The 19,032-nt window shown below is 37.3% G+C and overlaps 1 protein-coding gene across 5 annotated transcripts; it reads left to right on the top strand.

The window, feature by feature from the left end:
- The first annotated feature begins 720 nt into the window (after nucleotides 1–720).
- PTPN20 (protein tyrosine phosphatase non-receptor type 20) lies at nucleotides 721–18,466 on the top strand. 5 transcript variants are annotated; one of them, XM_068687843.1, is made up of 11 exons: nucleotides 721–894; nucleotides 1,692–1,863; nucleotides 3,938–4,020; nucleotides 5,784–5,869; nucleotides 7,563–7,678; nucleotides 10,371–10,519; nucleotides 12,195–12,285; nucleotides 13,412–13,746; nucleotides 15,022–15,237; nucleotides 15,520–15,582; nucleotides 16,421–18,465. In XM_068687843.1, the coding sequence occupies exons 2-11, from the start codon at nucleotides 1,788–1,790 to the stop codon at nucleotides 16,490–16,492; spliced, it is 1,287 nt and encodes a 428-aa protein (XP_068543944.1). In that variant the 5' UTR covers nucleotides 721–894; nucleotides 1,692–1,787; the 3' UTR covers nucleotides 16,493–18,465. The 5 variants fall into 5 exon arrangements, with proteins under 5 accessions (XP_068543944.1, XP_068543945.1, XP_068543946.1 ...); XM_068687844.1 differs by lacking the exons at nucleotides 721–894; nucleotides 1,692–1,863; nucleotides 3,938–4,020 and adding an exon at nucleotides 5,262–5,399; XM_068687845.1 differs by lacking the exons at nucleotides 721–894; nucleotides 1,692–1,863; nucleotides 3,938–4,020 and adding an exon at nucleotides 5,496–5,664.
- The last annotated feature ends 566 nt before the right edge of the window (nucleotides 18,467–19,032 follow it).

Genomic DNA, 19,032 nt, shown 5'->3' with positions numbered 1-19,032 from the left:
TTTTCTCTTGGCTGTGGTTTATAAGAAAGGGCTGCCTCTTGTTCAAATTAGACCTCCAACCTGGCAGAAAAATCAGAACAACTTTCTTGCTTTTGATTAAGTCCTCACTATTACTGCTTCTTCCACACCATTTAATCCATGATACTTTGTCTGTTCAACTTGCTAGAATAATTTCTGAGGTTGATAAGTGCACCATCTGAACCAGTCGTGCTGCGAGTCATAAACATTTCTAGGTTGCTGCTCTTTCTGACATAATGCTTGACCCTAAAAAGGCAGCTGATTGTAAATGTGAATGAAGTACTAGAGCCAAACAGGCAGGTATGTTGGGTCTGCAAGGTTAAGATTTTAATTATGGAACAATAAAGGAATGGAGTACATACTGAGTTACTGTCATGCTGGAGATAAAAGAGACTGGTCTGTCAGTGAGGGCAACATATTATATATATTATAGAAGGATTACACACATGAAGTACACATCACCTTGCTCTTGTACTCTCCAGCTATTATTAAAAATACTTGTGCAAATAAGTACATACTATTTTCATTTTGATACATACATGTAGCTGCCATGTTAATCACTGGAAGCTCCTTACACCCATTCAAGGGAAGGAGACATCCCACAATTTACATCCGCCAGTGCGGACTGTAAAGCACAATAGAATTACTTCACATTAAAAACGCAAATAAAACAGAATACTGAATAAACTCCAACTGTGTTCTTTTGTATTCTAGGACTTCATTATTAAGATTGAATTGGAAAAAGCAGAAAATGGAAGCCTAGGATTTGCACTAGTAGGCGGCAGAAATGGCAGGGCTATCCTAATAAAAGCCATCAGCCCAGACAGCATTGCAGATCTGGATGGGAGGCTTCGAGTTGGTGACATCTTACTTAAGGTAAGACTTGTTCTTCATCATTTTGGGCATCTTATTTTTTTTCCTCAAGTTACTCTATAAAGAGCATCCTCTTCAGTATAAAAATTGCTTAGACTAGAAACCTGAGGTTGCCTGGCACAGCAAGAGGTGGAAGGTGGTGTCGCTGGACTCCTGGTGGTCAGAAGGCTGCTCTGGGCCCCCCACCCTCGCCACTAGTTCAGCTAGTGTGGGCCTCGGCCCCTCTACAGTGAGAAAAGGGCTGCTGGGCCCAGTAGGGACTGCACATGAAGAGGCCAGAAAACAAGAGTAAGCTGACCAAGCGTGCCCCTAACAGCTAGCCAGGAGATGGGGAGAATCCTGGCATTGCTGCCAGTATCAAGACAAGCAGAAAGCACTGGAATTAGTGCTTTTGAACTTGTAAATTCCTACTGTCCTAACTACCTCTTAGCTACCAATCTTTTATTGTTGCTGTTGTTAACTTGAAATCCACTTTTCTCCCCTCTCCAAGAGTTTCAAGTTTTTACATTTTTTTGCTATTCTATTTTTCACTACCTTCCTTCTCCCGCTTCCATGTGAGGAGTAGGAGAAGTGAGGCCCTCTCAGTGCCCTGAAAGAGAGGCAGACTACATTTCTGGGATGTGCTGCTAGCAGTCATGCTATAAAGAAACAGAGAGGGGAAGATCAAGCAAGTCACTAAAATAGGAGGGCGAGAGGAGACGTGAGATGCAGGGAAGATACATAAAGCATGCACAATGCTGGATTATGTGTTTAAAAAGCTTTCTGTTACAGGAATCTTGTTTTATCATTGTATTTTTTAGGTGAATGACACTTTAGTGTCTGGTTTACCACGCCAAACCGTTATAGATTTGCTGCGGAAGGCTCGAGGAACTGTTCAACTCACAGTTTGCCGAAGCATGGCTTCACGTGCAGCTTCTTCAGGCAACCAGAGCAATAACGTACCTTCCCCTCCAAACATAAAAGCAGAGCCCAGTAAGTAGCTTCATCCACTCAGTACATGTTAACAGTGGGATTATGTGGTGCCTAGACTTAATTTTCCCGTTAGGTAAACAATTTTATATTATTAATGTTACAATTACTCCTCATTCGTAGCTATAGACACAAACGAGTTCTTTGCCCTGATTTGCAGCTCTGGCTAGGCTATCCAAGACACACGACCACAGGGAAGGAATGCCCAAGACCCTCAGAGATATTTTAACTCAGCTTATGCTTGCTTTTAAGTCATGATGGTTCCTGGTATTTGCTGATTTTAGCCAGCTTTATACAAGTCACAGAGAGAACAGGAGCCAATTAGTGACCCAGCTGCTTAAATTTATTTCCCACAAATTTCACATCCTAGCAGTCCTACCTCATCTCTCAGAAGCATTTCATTCTGTCTAGCAGGCAACTCATCTTCCTTCTGTACTTGCTCATGTTCAAATCCAGAAACCTCTGCTCCTGGGCTGATTGCTGTTAGTTTGAGCACCCGCACGCCTGCATGCAGCAGTACTTAGGGAGCTGATTAACTCTAATGGAAGAAACCTCTGTTGCAGGCTCTGCTCTGCTGAATACACAGAATTTAAATACTAATTACAGCCGGGAGTGGAAGCAAGGGTATACTATTACCAATAGATTATGGGTTTCTATTCCTCATCTGTCATTTCTTTGAATACCGAAATGTTTCCTACAACGTGGAGAAGCTGCAATGGGCAATGAATAAAGAATTCCACCTTAAAATACCTTCTAGCCTGGTAGTTAGAAATTGAAGGCTTGTTCCGAATCTTCCCATGTAAGAAGGAGATTGATATCAGCTTTCTCCCAGGCAGACTAAGGAGAGATATACAGTAGATTCTGGATTTTGGACGTGTTTCACAGCAAACCTTTATGCATCTTGTCAACTTTACTGGTTGACAAGTTTATGCAACTTTACAAGATGCATAAAATATCTCCACGGGTATCTTAGGCAACTCTACTCTCAGGGAGCAGGTGCCTCTATGGTTCAAGGATCTTGATTCTTGAATTTCAGTATCTGACTACAAGAATGGACCTAGTGCTCTTCAACTTCTAGCCTGTGCTGTTAGCACTGGACAGTCATTCACTTACTGGAAGATACTCTATGTGATTCAAAAGCAAAGCGTTCCAAAAGAGTTGTACCAACAAGGGTGGGAAGGGGTGCCAGGTAGATCATCAGGCAGTGCTGGAGAGAAGGAGCTGTGAGTCCTTAGCAGCTGAGGACTCTGGGACAGCCACAGTGGGACTGTCAGAAGAGGCTGACCTTGACGAAACTAAAGTAAATAAAGAGAGTGGATTATTTAAAATTTCCTTTTTCTTTCACAGCACTTCAGAATTCAACAATCAACCTGTATTATACCACTAGTGCTTTAAAGCATCTTTCCATAAGGATGACAGAACTGTGCTCAGCACAGGTCTGGAAGCATGATGTTCACTGTCCCATCTCAGTTCTAGTTTAATTTTGGGGGTAAATGATCCAAAATTAGGAAGGACATGAAGGTATAAAAAGGTTAATTAAAGCTCTAACTCTATTAAAGGCTGTAGAAGCATTACCATTCTTTTCACTAGGACTAAGCTTTTCTCTGGCTGTGCAACTTCAAGGAACTAGCCATGGAGATGCTTATTTGGGTCTCACATGATATTTGTGAATTACACAGTTGCTGTGAAGTTTAAACTCTTTTCCTGGACCAATAAAACCCAACAGTACTATAGAAGCATTGGCAACATAGCATATCTACGGCATACATGTATGTCCCTTAGCACTGCAAAGGAATGGACTAGGTTTGACTCTTTTACAGGGTTCTTTGTAACTTCTACTGATACAGAGGTCTACTACAGTGCGTCTTCTGGCTATATGAATTATGCTGGCTCCTTTGGCAGTGATATATGGCATTTGTGCTGTTTTGCCCCTGGATATTTTGTGCCAGTTTCTGGCACTGTATCTCAGTGTCTATTTCAAGACCAAAAGTACTCTGGTATAGATGGCACTGAAGAAATTGATCCATATTTTCACAATTCACAGACATTTTACCTTAATTTTGCTTTCTGTATTTAGATGACAACAGTTCTGAGAGAAGCCTAGGAGCACAGCCTGTTTTCACTTTCAAGGAAGAAGAATCCAGCCAGATGTGCAGCAAGGTAAAATCTGAATCCGGCTTTCAGAAGTTACTGGGCAATGTACTCATACGTTTGTTGACAAAATGGGTTTGGTGCGGTACAGGCAAGAACTACACCTTGGAGAGGTGGTAAAGGAAAGTTGCATAAGCAAGTCTTATTCTGATACTTCATAATATTGGAATACATGGTTTATTAATTTTACTTTTTTTAGTATTTTAAAATAAATATAAATTGAAAGATTGTTATTCAACTGTATTTTGATTAATATTTGTAAGCCCAAGGCCCTAAACTTCTTCAAACATGGTCTTGCTTTTGAATATTAGTAAGTCCTGCAAAACAATCTATTTCAAATTTTAGAGCATCTATTACTTTTAAGTTTTGCAACTGTAAAAACTCCCCTCAGGAAATATGATAAATACTTTTTTTTTTTTTTTTCTCCAGAGGAAAACAAATAAACAAACAACAAGCATCCAAATCTTGCCTCAGCCAATATAATCAAAGTACATAGTTAATATCTATCTCAGGACAGCGCATGCCTAACTTTAAGCATATGCTAAACTTTTTTTGCTGAGTTGGCTCCATTCTGGCTCCATTCTTCAGTATTTCCAGCTTGTCTTTAGCTGTCTCCTGTGAATAGAAATAATCTATGCTTTACTTCTTAGAGCACAGCTGCCATCTACTCCAAAGATTTAGCTTAGAAAATGACAAGCTACTGGAAAAAAAAAAAAAAAAAAAAAAAAAAAAAAAAAAAAAAAAACAGCAGCAGTAAAATACTTTTCCTTGGCAAAAAAAGAAAACTGAAATCCATATTGTGTTTTCTAGTCAGGGTATTTGGTAGATGCAGAAACTGGGTAAATGAATTCCTGGTTAAGTGTGCAGCCATGAATTCCCATATTCTAATGGAAAAATACAAGCATAAAAGCAAAAAATTAAATAAATAAATAAATAAAAAAGTGGCAGATACAGTTAAGATTCTGTGGGGTACTCAGCAGTCTATACTACGTAATATGCTAGGGTGGTTTCTGAGTGCATCTGGAATACTAATCAGGGAAAGAAGATGAGGAAGCACCCCTGTGAATTAAAATTTAAATAATTATCTGTCGAGTGTTACAGCTGAGAAAGAGCCACTTCCACATACCAAAGACAGATGTTCTGCATCATTATCTAAATGCAGGACCCAGTTGTCATTCTCTAGGACTGAAAAACAGCCACCAGTACTATTGCTTCTACTCCATCTGGAGGGCAATCAAGGGTCTGCCTTCTCAGTTGAGTGCTTCTTCTGTAGAGCAGCTGCACCCTGCTCCTAACAGCTGGCCTCGTTGTGTCTGAGATAAAAAGGGAAATTATTACCAGCCATTCTAACTCAAACACTGGTGCTTTCTGCTGCCAAGAACTAGGAGGTGAGGAGCAGAGTGTGACTCATAACTCCTGTGATCATGCTTTCTTTACGAGATCAGAGGATATAATTAACACAAACCTTTTCAATGTTTAGCTGTGCATGCTAGGTTGTAGAGATGTCTGAAGACAGCACTATTATGAAGCTCAAAAATATAAAAAGCTGATACGGCTTTTTATTCTAAGTAGATACTGTAATGCTAAGTCAAAGTTGTATAGACTTTTTTTTTTTCCCCTAAGAAGTGGAAACTACTTTACTTTCCTTCTTGAGTAACGGAGACATTTTTGTCAAATCTGTGAAAAAATGTTGATGAAAATCACTGACTACATTCTTGATGTTTCTATGTATTGATTTTTTTTTACACCTATACCTAATTTTATATCTACAGGGTCCAGAAAGCATGCACAGTTTCCCTCTGCAACGACAATTGGATGGACAAGACTATCAGGATATCATCAGTAACACTTCAGACAGGTAAGTCTTTCAAACAAAGTAACATTACTAAAATAAAAATCATGGATAGCTTACTCTTCTATTTCCAAAGCTGTCTGGGTATGGTATACAAATATACTCATGTTCCAAAAAATACGAATACAGAAACGCAGCTCCATCTGCAGTAAGAGTGGCTAAACAGCTTTCACACAGCTACTTGGAGGAATAAAATAGAAGCTTCTAGGTGTACCTGAAGCTCATGCAGATGTGCCTTTGGTAGGAGGAGGTGAGTACAGGGAAGTACTACTGTGTTGATGTGGGCAGGCTTCCCATGGGGTTTACTGAGTTTTCCCCGCAGGTCCTGAAGCCTGGTGCAGACTTTGTGCTAGGATGGCTGTAGTGATGCAGATATTGAACTCCAGACATTTGTGAATCATGAGAACTTGAGGGTATTACTCCTAAGGAAGTATGTGGATACAGAGTACAAGAAGAGAAGAATTTTACTTCAACTGTATAGTAGAATGGGAGATCAAAGAATAATGTAGCATTGATAAGACATGGACAATTTCATTTACTACAATGATACAGAATATATGAAACATGATTGTCTTTATCATTTATAGCCCATATAAATAGGAAAAGGAATGAACACTTATATTTGAAATCTAAAATTTTCTAAGAAGAGTAGTTGACCAATCTTTAAGGGGCAACAATCTTCCTTAAATTACCTGCTTACAGAGAACAAAACTGAAAGAACCTTCGAGAGCATGTGAAGTGAAAATATCCATGTGAATATAGGCTCAGTGCCACTTGCTATTATCTCATCATTAATATAACATTATCTTGTGGTATACCAGGTAATCAGGTGTGATTGCTATTGAATTACCTTGTTCTATGTGCAAGATGCTTAGTGCATCTATGGCTAATGCAAAGTTATCATACATAAGAATAAATTGTAGCTTTTCTGGTTGTCTTGCAAATAAACAAACTTTCTGTACCTCATTCTGTGTTCTGAATCTCTTTATTACCTGCACTTTCTGGTAGTCATATATTCTACTTGCAAAACCCTTATGTAACTTGAACATGCACAGCCCTCAATGATTACTGATATTTGCAAGGCTGTTACTTAAGATGGAGAGTAAGATCATAATTTAATAATACCTTTTACTATTTCTTATACCATGTATTATGATCATACACAATCCTATCCTATATAAAACTATGGTAAGCTTAAGCCTATTGAAATAGTTTAATATTAGGTCTGCAGAGTACTGGAGTTAGCCACTATAGGGATATTTAATCTATTCTGCATGCAGCATTGATGTATTCTGGACTGTAGGCGTATCACCTACCTAAAAAAAAAATTGAAGTGCTCTAAAATTCTCTGAATACCTTAAATAAATAGGCCTACCTAATAACTAAAAATCTAGGTCATACATGAAAACTGTCTATAACTGAGAAACTTTATTCTCAAGGATGTTTTCTGGTAGTTTTTTTATACAAGTTATTTGCTCATCTCTCAGAAAAAATGCAGATAATAGTGCTCCAGGCAAAATACAAGAGTATTTATATAAGTTTAATACTCCTTGAACTTAGGCTCTTCAGAGTTCATAGTAATTCTTGAAAACAGTTGTTCAAGAAAGTTCAAATTCAACTGAAAATAGATTAAAAACAAAACCTTTGTACACAGCTTCTGCCACTTCCATAAAACCATTCAACTAATGCTGTTTTACAGATCACAGAAATGTGCAGGATGTGAAGGTTGCAGAAGACAGAGTCAGCAGTCTGAGTCAGACAGCTGGAACAATGAAGACGATGATATGCCTCACAGGATTTCCATCCTACCTAGAAGTAACCATGCAAAAAATTCTCTTGTATCATTAATGTAATAAGCCAGCTCCTCCATATATCCACAGTGGAATCAACACTAATCCCTTATGTATAAGTTAAGACTTTCCTATTTGTTTCTCAAAAGCCTGACCACTCAGGACACAATTCTAACCTCTGATACATATGAAGGCCATCAAACCTTTGTAACATCCACAAGAAAGCAGCCTACATAGGAGCTCTCCAACTTGTTTGGAGAACTGTGGGAGGCAAGAACAGGAGGATGAGTATAGTTAACTGAATGCAGGAAGGGCAGCCTTACTGGCCACTATCCACTTGCCACTACTTCAAGCACCTCTACTTTGGTCTACTTTGGAGCTCTAGTTTCCAAAGGATGGGCAACTTTATGCTTGTTTTTCTCTTCTGTAATGTTATACATAGTGTTCCTCCCCCAAAGGAAAATATCTCAGTACGTTAATCATACTTGATTAGGCGCACAAAGTGAGGAAGTAAGAGGAAAGAAAAGAAAGCTATTGAATTAATTTGAGCAACATCATGACATTTGTTCACATTGTATGCTACTGGATAGTGCAAATAAGTGATGCATGGGCTGAAAAAAAATATGAATGTTGAAGTTTAGTTCAAAATTTATGGGAATTTTCCAGTGCGTAACTGAGAACTTAAAATTCTTAGTTTGGCCTAAAATTAATACAATAAAAGCAGATGGTTTATCTTGCAAGAGATACAGTAAACAAACTGAATAGGGTAGAGGACTTCTTTCATATATGAAAGACAATGTCAAAGAAGGTGTTGAGAACTAAGAATGAATTCCAATAATATATAAAATGTGGTTATTATAGGTCCTTGACATCATTCTCCTCTTCTCTCCCTTACTTCTCCCCTACAACTCAAAGTTCACCTGTGAATTAATGTCTTGATCCACAGCTGCATAAAGGTGTCCACAGGATTCTTAATCGCTACTCACCGGGTGTTCATGATTTGTTTATTTAAATCACTTTTTTGTTCAAAATACTAAGAAGGGCTTCTCTTAATCACAAGAGAAGTTCAATACTTAAAAATAGTGTAGTAGTCAATGTTTTTATGCCAACATGACAGCAACATGACTTGAGGCTTTGGTCATATGAAAGTAACATTTGAAATATGATTTAAATCCTCTAAGGCACCTTATTCAGGAGTAGAAACATACAGTAGGATCAAAAATGGTTTTCATCTTATAGATGTAACAGCAATGAAATTACAGGTGTGTGAATCTGCAGTGAGTTAGGCTCAGACTCTAACTGCAAAACCATGGATGTTTAAAAGCTGGTGATTTCCTCCTACCAGGACTGCAATGACCCATAAGTCTAACTGTGACGAACAAATAGCAAAAGAAGAGATGTGTATAGGAAATAGCTCTCTCTAGAGTGGGTGATTTGTCCTCACTGGCACTCTCAGCTGACTTTTTAACAGAAACACCCTTGCATCTGTGAGGGGCAGAGAACAGGAACTGAACAAAGTGTCTTAGAAGCTCAGGCAAGGTGGCTGCCAGTTGTAACCCAAGACACAAGGACAGCAAGCACAACACTTTTACAATGAAGGTTAGTTAAAGGTAGCAATGATATCCTACAAGAAAAAGAAAAAAAGAACACTGCTCTTTGTCTTTAGCCTACAGCACAGCTGTGGAACACATCAGGTTTTCTTTGCAACAATTGGCATGCTTTTCTTTGACAACACTCACTTAAGGCTGTAAGGACTAATTCCTTAATTCCTCTGCCTTGAACCACTATTTTCTACAAAAGAAGCTACTGTTTTTTTTTTTTTTCTATGGAAGTAACAAGTTGCTGAAGAAGTACACCTCCTCTTTCAATTGCCCTAGTAGAACAGGGATATTTCTGGAGACTTAAATGTTTATCCATCTTCTTAATCTGTCAAGTGTTGCGTTAGAACATATACTTCAGGATGCACACTGGAACAGGCTCCCCAGGGAAGTGGTCACTGCACCGAGCCTGTCTGAATTTAAGAAGAGATTGGACTGTGCACTTAGTCACATGGTCTGAACTTTTGGGTAGACCTGTGCGGTGTCAAGAGTTGGACTTGATGATCTTTAAGGGTCCCTTCCAACTCAGGATGTTCTATGATTCTATGAGTTAATTAGTAAAAGCAAATCCTGGTTTTGTTGTATTGAAGATACTTCACATCTTGTTCTTGAAGGATAGTGTGAATTAAGATGAAGAGAACAGAAGATACTTCCTTACTTCAGGGAGGAAAAAATATTTATAGCAAAGGGGAATGGCGATACTAATTTTCAGGAAACTGTTGGAAACATTAAGATGATTTCCTGTGAAGATGTGGCCAGAGTCTCCTATATCAATATAAGTTAATATTGAAGTTTACAATTCTGCAGCAAGGTTTATTTAGAACAGACTGTATTTAGAAACCATATAAAGCAAAAAGCTGCAATAGTTGGATCTGCTTCCAGATTCCACAAAACATGTTGCTGGTTGTATCCATGGTATTGATTTATTCTTCTTTCTGCCATACACGTAAGTAAGCCAAAAAAAAAAAATATATATATATATATATATTTTTTACATTTCATTTACACAGAATATGCTAAAATATACTGAAGTACTGCAGCCCTCCGGTTTTTAAAGCCAAGATTTACGCTATGAACAACAATCATTAAAAACTCCTTTGTTTTTTTGTTGATATATAGGCAGAGCCTTTGTTTCTGAAGATGAACTGATTCACTTAATTAATTTTAAACCATCACTGACTGGAGTATGTCCAAGGACTGGTGTTAGAGGTCTTATTCGAGGCCTTCAGTCACGGATTGAGAATCAAGAGGTGTTGAAAGAGTTTATGGTAAAGTGTAATTCATTTTTAAGACCTGAGTGTTTAGCAGAGCTAAGTGACTTTTAGCAGCCTTCAACATGCTTTATGGGAGATGCAATTGTATATCTTCACTGCAATTGTATATCTTCACTGACTCCACTTTCTCAAAGGATTAAGTCAGGTGTCTGCTTTGCTTTTTGGGTGCTGCTACATTATCTGGATCTCTCTCTTTCTACACAGTCAGGCTTACACTGTTTCCTGTCCAAAGATCCTGCCCACATGGAATGGAAAATAAATACACAAAAGTTCAATAAGAATCACCTTAATATCGACTAACTTCTTCTTATTGCCCCTTCAGCTCTCCTGAACATCTGCCCAAGAGCTATTCTAGGGGCTGCATTAAAGCAAGAAATTCAAATACTTAGTCAATGAAAGGAAAATGTTTTACGCAGTGCTCCAGTGATCCATGGAATTCATTGCCACAAGATGTTATTGAGGTCAGGGACTTCGTGCAATTAAAATAGAAAGTAACATACATAATAATGAAAATACACAATTACATCTGATGGCAAATAAATTATGGAAAATGTAAAATTATGAAAGCATATAAAATCTCTTGTTTTGGTATACATAGAGAGTACTCAGTGTTGGGGATTATCAGCAAATTCCCAGAGAAAGATTGTTTCATAATTCTTCAACACAATGCCAGAATTTTCATCAAAGGATGCACTCATTACCAGTGAAATAGATTACAACTTTTTTTCCATATTATTTAGAGTGTTATCAATCTCTCTCACTTGCCTTATGGCTGACTTTCTGGGTACAAAATAGCATAGGTTCACATGTATAGCATTTGTTGACTTTCACCAAGAGCTCAAGAACATGCATTAATTTCCCTTCATTCCATTCCAGATGTAGGCATAGTACGCTATGAGTTGAGTCATGCATCTGCTCATAAAACATAAAGATCTAACAGGAAAAGCACTGGTTACCAAAGTCAATGGATATGTTTCCTGACTAAAAGCTGTAGTAACTGATGAAGATCTTAACTGTCAAATGTATTTCAGTCCATATACACTGTATAGTGGCATAACATGAGGGCTGAGCATTGTGCAATGCATAGCAAAAAGGTAAATGGAAAAAGAAGAGTGAAGGTAACTCAAAACTGTGAATGAAATTAACTTTCACCTTCTTGCTTCCTGGCTACACTGCATTGTGTTCCCCTAAATTTGCTATGAAGTACTTAGGACCATATGATTTGCACTTAACACCACTGATGTTGTTCCCTGTATCCACCACTTCCTCTGTGATTGAAAAGTACTCATTGGCATTCATTATCTGGTAACGGTGCTATAGCTGGTTCTTCAGTCTGCATGTTATCAATTATGAATGCTGATTTTTGGCCAAGGCACTATTCCAAACATTCATTTTACAGCACTATATAATAGGGATGTGTAATTACAGGGGCTAAAGATGTGGGTTGGAAATCTCATTAAAAGCTCCAGAAATTTTGTATAGACCGAAGAAAACCCTAGGCAATTTGAATTCCTTGTGTAGCAGTTTAGGGAACAGTGTCCTGATTCTCTTCTTTAAGAAGTCTGCTTAGCAGTCTTGGGTCACAAACAACAGTAATGTTTGCTTATGCTGACTCTGTAGTTTTTCATAAAGGATATGAACATGGATTGACTATTTCTCTTTGATATAGGCTTTAGAACATGTGAAACCAACAGAAGACTGCAGAACTGGCAAAGCACAAGAGAACAGGGATAAAAACAGATATCAAGATATTCTTCCATGTAAGTATGCACACTAAGCACATACGTTCAGTGGACAACACTGGAAACCAGAAAACATCTATAATGCTGGGATGTAGGAGGTAAATCCCACCACATCCCTTGCTACAGAGAGCTCTACTAATAATGAAATATGTTAAGATTTTTCTGAAAAATTAAGAGTTGACATAAGGATGTCTGCATTGCACGGGAAGTAATTTTCCAAAGTATCATCATCTATAAGGCAGGACTTGGTTTGGCAGGGGGGCAGCTGTCTTGGTGCTTCCTTTTCTCTTTCTCAGAGATGGTGATCTGCTACAGTTGTGTTGGCAAGTGTAACTTGAACTATAGTAGCAGTTCTTTAAATCTACAGCTTTTGACACAGCAGAATTCTGAAAAGTACAGTGGAAATCATGGAGATATGTTGCTCCTGAAAAGATACAAGATTCTTTCGGAAATATTTGAAAGCGTAAAATAACCAACCAGATCTTTCAGCTGCTCAGCTCTGATCTAAGTCAGAAACAAGTTTCATCACTGATGAGAAGTAATTTTAGATCACTAATGAGAAGTGATTTTAGAAGGAAGATTTGAATCCAAGAGCTGAAAGACTGTTGTTAACAAGGATTCTCAAATCCCAATTTCCAATGTACTGCCAATTGATTCCCTGAGAGGTATCATGACAGAAGAACACTTTCTGGACCCTTGATGTCATTGTAAACTGCAGCACCAGAACAACGCATGCAAAATTTGTCACAGTTACTTCTCTATATTAGTGATAAAGTACAGGTTCTTAAAATTATCTTGTTTTATAACTCCAATATCCACTGACAATATTCCCATGCCATACACTCATAGCAGTATTGGATTCACTATTTTGAATTACTGCCAACAATTCTATGGTAATTAGAAGGACTGTCAGACTGTTATGCAAGTATGTTATGAGAAATAAAGCTGCAGTTAACCATACGATTTATCTCCAGGAATTACTATTAACAATGGTTAATATTAGTGCTGCTTGCCAAATGTGTTCTAAAAAACAGAGGCATACTTCACAGCTAGGGGTTGAGGTACCCCATCTCCTAGATGCTAGGTATGGCACAGCTCCATTTCAGATCTACAACTGAAATAGTAACTTTCTGTTTATGTCCAGATGATAAGACACGAGTTCCTCTGGGAGAAAACAAAGGCTACATTAATGCAAGTTATATTAGAATGAAAGTTGGAGAAGAGGAACATTTCTATATTATAACCCAAGGCCCTTTGCCTTCCACCATGGCGGATTTCTGGCAGATGATTTGGGAGAGTGAGTCAGATGTGATTGCCATGATGACGAAAGAAGTGGAGCTAGGAAAAGTGAAATGTCATCGATACTGGCCTGAACCTCCACATGATTCCATAGACTTAACTAACTTCCATCTCAGGCTAGACAGTCACCAGATTCTGGAATACTTCATAGTTAGAATAATAGAAATGATCAACAAGCAGGTAAGTTGTGTCTAGTTAATACTTTCATATACAAAGCAATTGATTAGTTATCTTACATGATTAAATACTGGTATTACTGTTTTTTGTTTGTTTGTTTTCTGTAACGTCTGCTCAGTACAGTTTTAGGAATGTAAAAGTCTGAGTAGCTGGAAGGAAATTAAGGTAAATGAAATGCTGCTTCTTTGCTTATTGAACAAGCCATGGATCCAATATTAAAAACACTTGGGTGAGAATGTCCAAGAGTTAGTCCTTTAATAGCCACAGAGTTGCAGTGTTCAGTATTTTGCAGAATTGCCTGGTGTTCTTACCAAATCAGATTAGTAAGGGCTGCCTGAGTGGGTTCATATTCTGTAAAAGTGGGTGGAAGGAAGGATTTAAAGAAGGTGGCTTTCATCCTAATATTTAAAAGGAATGATAACTTTTTTCATTTGTGAAAAGACATGAACACACATGAAACTATAAAATGAACAACTCGTTTTTGAAGAACTAACAAATCCAGAACCCAGTTGTAAGAACGTGGAAATTGGGGGACAAGTCCATCAGTCTTGCCTCCATATGAAACAAAACATTGCAGAAATTTCTGTGGGAAAGACTGATTAATGGAATCATTTATATATTCTTACTTGTGCCAGACTAACTTAGTTTTCCAACAAGACAGCTATTTGTATTAAGAAAACACAATTCACCTTATGTCACTGAGTGTAAACATAGTAATTTGATATGGGTCTATCCAAAAGATAGTAGGAATATTGGCTCGTACATGTGATTGGGTTCCTATCTCGTTTCAATGAACATGTTATTTTTGCAACGTTTGTACTGGACCAGTATCAAATTAATAGAGAATCATAGGTTTACTTCAGCAGAAATCCAGGCATGCATTCAAATTCTTCTAATGGCAAAAATCTAGGTAGGTCTTTCGTATTCATTTTAACCTAGTCAATAGGAATCCACTGCCACTCTAACCTCGACTTTGGAAGGCTTCAGTCCTTACAGTTCCTGGATGCTTTATACTGAAGATCTTCAGCTACCTAAACAATCATTTTTGCTGAAAAGTTACTGACTGGACTCAGGTCTTTACAATAGAAGTCTTTACCAGTATAATACAATACTATGCATTTTTTTTCATTTAACCTTTTTTGACATAAGAAACAATAGGGAAAGAAAATGTTATTTGTATTTACTTACTTTACTTGTATTTATTTGCATTTTTATTGAATTTATATAGCTATGTTACTAAGCTTCCAGTTGATAAGCATTTCTGGCTTTCTATTCCAGACAGAAGAAAAACGAATTATAAGGCATTTGCAGTTTACCACTTGGCCAGACCATAATACACCCAAACTGGCTGAGCAGCTTGTAAAATTTATTTGCTCCATGAGAAAAGCTCACAGGACAGGACCTATTGTTGCTCACTGTAGTACTGGGATTGGAAGAAGTGGAGTTTTGCTGTGTGCTGAAATCCTGCTGAGCTATATTGAAAAAGATCTATGCGTAAGTATCAAACATCTTTGTTAAATATTACAGTAAATATAAATATTACTGACATATACGTCAACAACATATGTAGGTATCTTACTACGTGTTACTCCTGGTAGAAATTAATCCTAACAAAATGGAATAAATGATGCTTTTGTTATTTTGCAAAACAGAGATAATAACTAAAATGCACTATTTGTAGAAGAACTGAGCCCCAGCTTTCCCAACAGAACACGTTCAAGTCATTTTTCATAACTTGAACATCAATAAAATAAAAATTGTTTTCTCTTCTGATAGTTCAACGTTAAGCACATAGTGAGAGATTTGAGAGAGCAGCGTTTTGGCATGATCCAAACTAAGGTAAGTTCTCAATATTCTGACTAGGCTGTGATCTTAAAAAGTTTCCATTTGTGGTACATATTCTCATGCTTTGATAAATCTCTGGCTTAAAGCTGAATTTTAGCCCTCTTATGAGGAAAATGACAGCTTTGCATACAATTGGTGTCTATATTTAAATATGGAAGATCTGTTCCTTACTAGCTAGCTGAAATTAAGAAAAAAAATTAAAAACAGAAAATAACCTCTAAGTGCTTGCAGGCACTTGAAATTCACTTCAAAGCACCAATACAGTACAGATACATTTCTTCTTTGGGTAAAAAGAAAAGCGGGGCTCACCAATGAAACGGGTGAGACTCTACCCTGCAAAACTGCAGCCTTCAGTTGAATTCTTGCAATTGCTGAGCTCTCATTGTCCTTCTAGTGCTGAGATAAACCTACCCCTGAAGTGTGTTCACACAGGAAAAGAGAAAATAAGGTTAACACAACTTTGAGAAAACGGAAATTGGGAAGAAAATAAGACAAGATTAGGATAAATTATTCTTGTATGCAAGTATTTAAGCACAAGCTTCAGGAAAATGATTGAGCACATGATTAAAATTAAGCAAATAGATAACAGCCACTGACCTCAGTGAGATTTAAGCATATGCCTACAGGTACTGCACTGAATCAAAAAAAGCTCCTGAACTTTTTATGAGTTATGGAACAAAAAGATTGAGGATGCTCTCAAATATCTAAATTTTTGTATCCCTGTTACAAAGATGCTGGTGTTAAAAACAGCATGACAGCCAGTCCATCCTTTTTTGTCTAGAACTTTTGTTACATTTAATTGGATGTTTCACACTGGTGTCTCTGTATGCAGGATCAGTATCTATTCTGTTATGAATTTGTTCTGGAAGTCCTTCAGAAACTTCAAGCAATGGATTCCTATTGACTGCAACATTTCTCTTCACTGTTGCTATCCCCCTTGGACTCCAGGGGACGCTCAGCAATTGCTTTAAAGGGACGTCAAGCCAGCACAGACAAGTGTTACACAACATGCTCTGTCAGATTGCTCGGATTTCTAAGAAATTTAAAAACCTTGCTTAACATCCCCTTGGTAAATCTCGGCATACAGTTTGGAGAAACAGCAAGCCACAAATGCAACACTGCTGTTAAATTGTCATGGACACTTTGTGTGTTCTGTTGAATAATATATTAATTATTAGGAAAATATTTTTGTACTATGACAACGGGGCAGCAGCCTTTTAAAGTAGCTTTACTATTCAGAGGCCAACTAAAGAGATTGAAGACTGCTGGTTTTGCTGGAAGATTAGTTGTCCCTTACATACAGTTGTGCACTGCTGGCTTCTGGACAGCAAATCAGTATTTTTTTAATCATGCTTTTGTGTGGAAGGACTCAGTTTGGTTACTTGTGGTTGTTTGAACAATGTGGAACCATTTCCAGTCATCACTCCAGCACAGGAATTTAAACCACCATCACTGGACATCTTAAATCAAGAAACTGATAGAAAAATAGGATACCTTTAACCTTTAGCTATCTGTCTTCAAAGCAACAAGATAGTTCTAATATCTGGATGGGATATTAATATTTTCCAGCAATATGAGCAGCTGTAGATAAGGTCAGTATTCTTCTATTCCACATCCATGTAAAAAGGAATGCAATACAAAACCAAATGAAATGACTGTGTGTGTCTTGTGGCATACATACATTTCATTTTCCATTAAACCTTTCCATTGATTAACTATCTTGTAATTCCCACCTACGCACTGAACAAATCTATGGGAAGTCCCATTGGTTTCTTTAAATTAGAGTAAATAACTCTCTGTACAGATTATTACTCTTGTAAAAAAAGTTTTTTTGTTAGTGTGAGCTTGGATTTGAGCAGAAATCTACTGTTCGCATTTGTAAGATTGTAGCTGTTTTCTGTGTGAGTACTTCTAATACCTTTATCTAGAAGATGGTGTATATGGAAGCAGAATTTTTAGATGTGCATTGGAAGAGTAACTTTAAAACACAGGAAATTATAACTGCACTTATTTAACTGAATTGTACATATTTTAAAACTTCCTTGATTTCAGGAGATATGAAGAAGCATTTGATTATAAAATTGCAGTAGAAACAAGACAATAAAATAGCTGTTTATTTTCACTATGGATGAGAGATTTATGTTTTGAAAGAATGAGGAATTAAACAAATTAAAAGTATGGCTTTTGGAAAAAGCCATTGTAAAACAATTATAATAAAAGCCCAGAGCCATGTTTTGCTTTCTGCCCTCATATAGTCTGTTGGAAGTGAGGAAAAGATATAAATGGAATTTATGATGTGAGCCAGACACTAATTTCAAACATACTGATAGAGATCCAAAGTAACTTTAAATCAGTGAAATAAACCTGGAACTATATCAGTATAAATATAAGCAGAGTTTAACGATTTGTCTTAAATTAACTGAATTTGAGCCTTCTAAGAAGCATTACTCTCCACACATTCTGAATACACTACATTTATGTTGCATATAGAGGATTATTTGCACAATTTTGTCCAGTATCTTCAGCCAAATTTTTATTCATCTTGTTGTTACCTCCGTTTGCTATTTGGCCTTTCGCTTTGGTTTTGATTACTGTACATGTACTTCTATGCAAGATAACATTGCACACAAATGCACAATTCACTTTTTGTACCATGGCAACTTTAAAAAGCTTCTCAGTAAAAATATTTCTGTACTTCTTGCAAAGGTGTCTTTTCTGTAGTTTAGAACAATTCTGGATTAGGAAGACAATCTTTATGGCACTATTTGTTACTCCACATTTGTGCATCATCTTTGCAGCTGTTTGACAGAAGTATTTCCTGTTTTACAGGGATATTAAAAAGATTTCTGAAAACACAGAATTGCATTTCAATTTCTTTTTATGAAAAAGACATTTTGATACTAACTGCTAACCAATACTAATGGGAATAATAATCCTTTGGTAGTGAGGGATTGTTCTTAAACTTCCTGTAAAGGCAGATTTTGTCATGATGGTACCTCTTGTGCATAACCCTAATGTGGGTACTACCACCTTCTGAGATATTCTGCCATATTCCATGTTCTTATCCTGTAGGAATAATAATTCAGAGCTTTTAAACTGATACCATGATAATAATTCCTCTAATGACATCCTCACTCGGTCTGAACTTTATTTCAGATGAGGCATGCAACTTTATGCAGATCTAGTCTGCTAATGCTCCTAGCAGAGTGACTCAAAGCAGAACTGCCCTTCCAAATGCTTTGTAATCTGTTATATAACAAAGAAACTTTCATCCATAGAAAATCTCAGAGCCTCTCAGACCAATTTTGAGCAGAGCTAGATAGATGCAATTCACCACATGCTGTGTGACAGGCCCTCCATCTGTCATGGTCCTGGTGTGATCCCATAGAGAGTGTCTCTCAAGCCAGAGCCTGAATACATTTTAAGGAAACTGCAGACTTGCAA

The sequence above is a fragment of the Anas acuta genome, chromosome 7 (assembly GCF_963932015.1).
Source record: "Anas acuta chromosome 7, bAnaAcu1.1, whole genome shotgun sequence".
NCBI lineage: Eukaryota > Metazoa > Chordata > Aves > Anseriformes > Anatidae > Anas > Anas acuta.
Note: the sequence above shows the minus strand (reverse complement) of the source record. Positions and strands in the feature narration are given on the sequence as shown.

Bases quoted from the DNA above. Each gene is read 5' to 3' on its own strand.
- PTPN20 (XM_068687843.1), top strand. From the start codon at position 1,788: ATGGCTTCACGTGCAGCTTCTTCAGGCAACCAGAGCAATAACGTACCT. The intron at 1,864-3,937 runs GTAAGTAGCTTC...TTCTGTATTTAG, and splicing joins AAACATAAAAGCAGAGCCCA to ATGACAACAGTTCTGAGAGA. The intron at 12,286-13,411 runs GTAAGTATGCAC...GTTTATGTCCAG, and splicing joins ATATCAAGATATTCTTCCAT to ATGATAAGACACGAGTTCCT.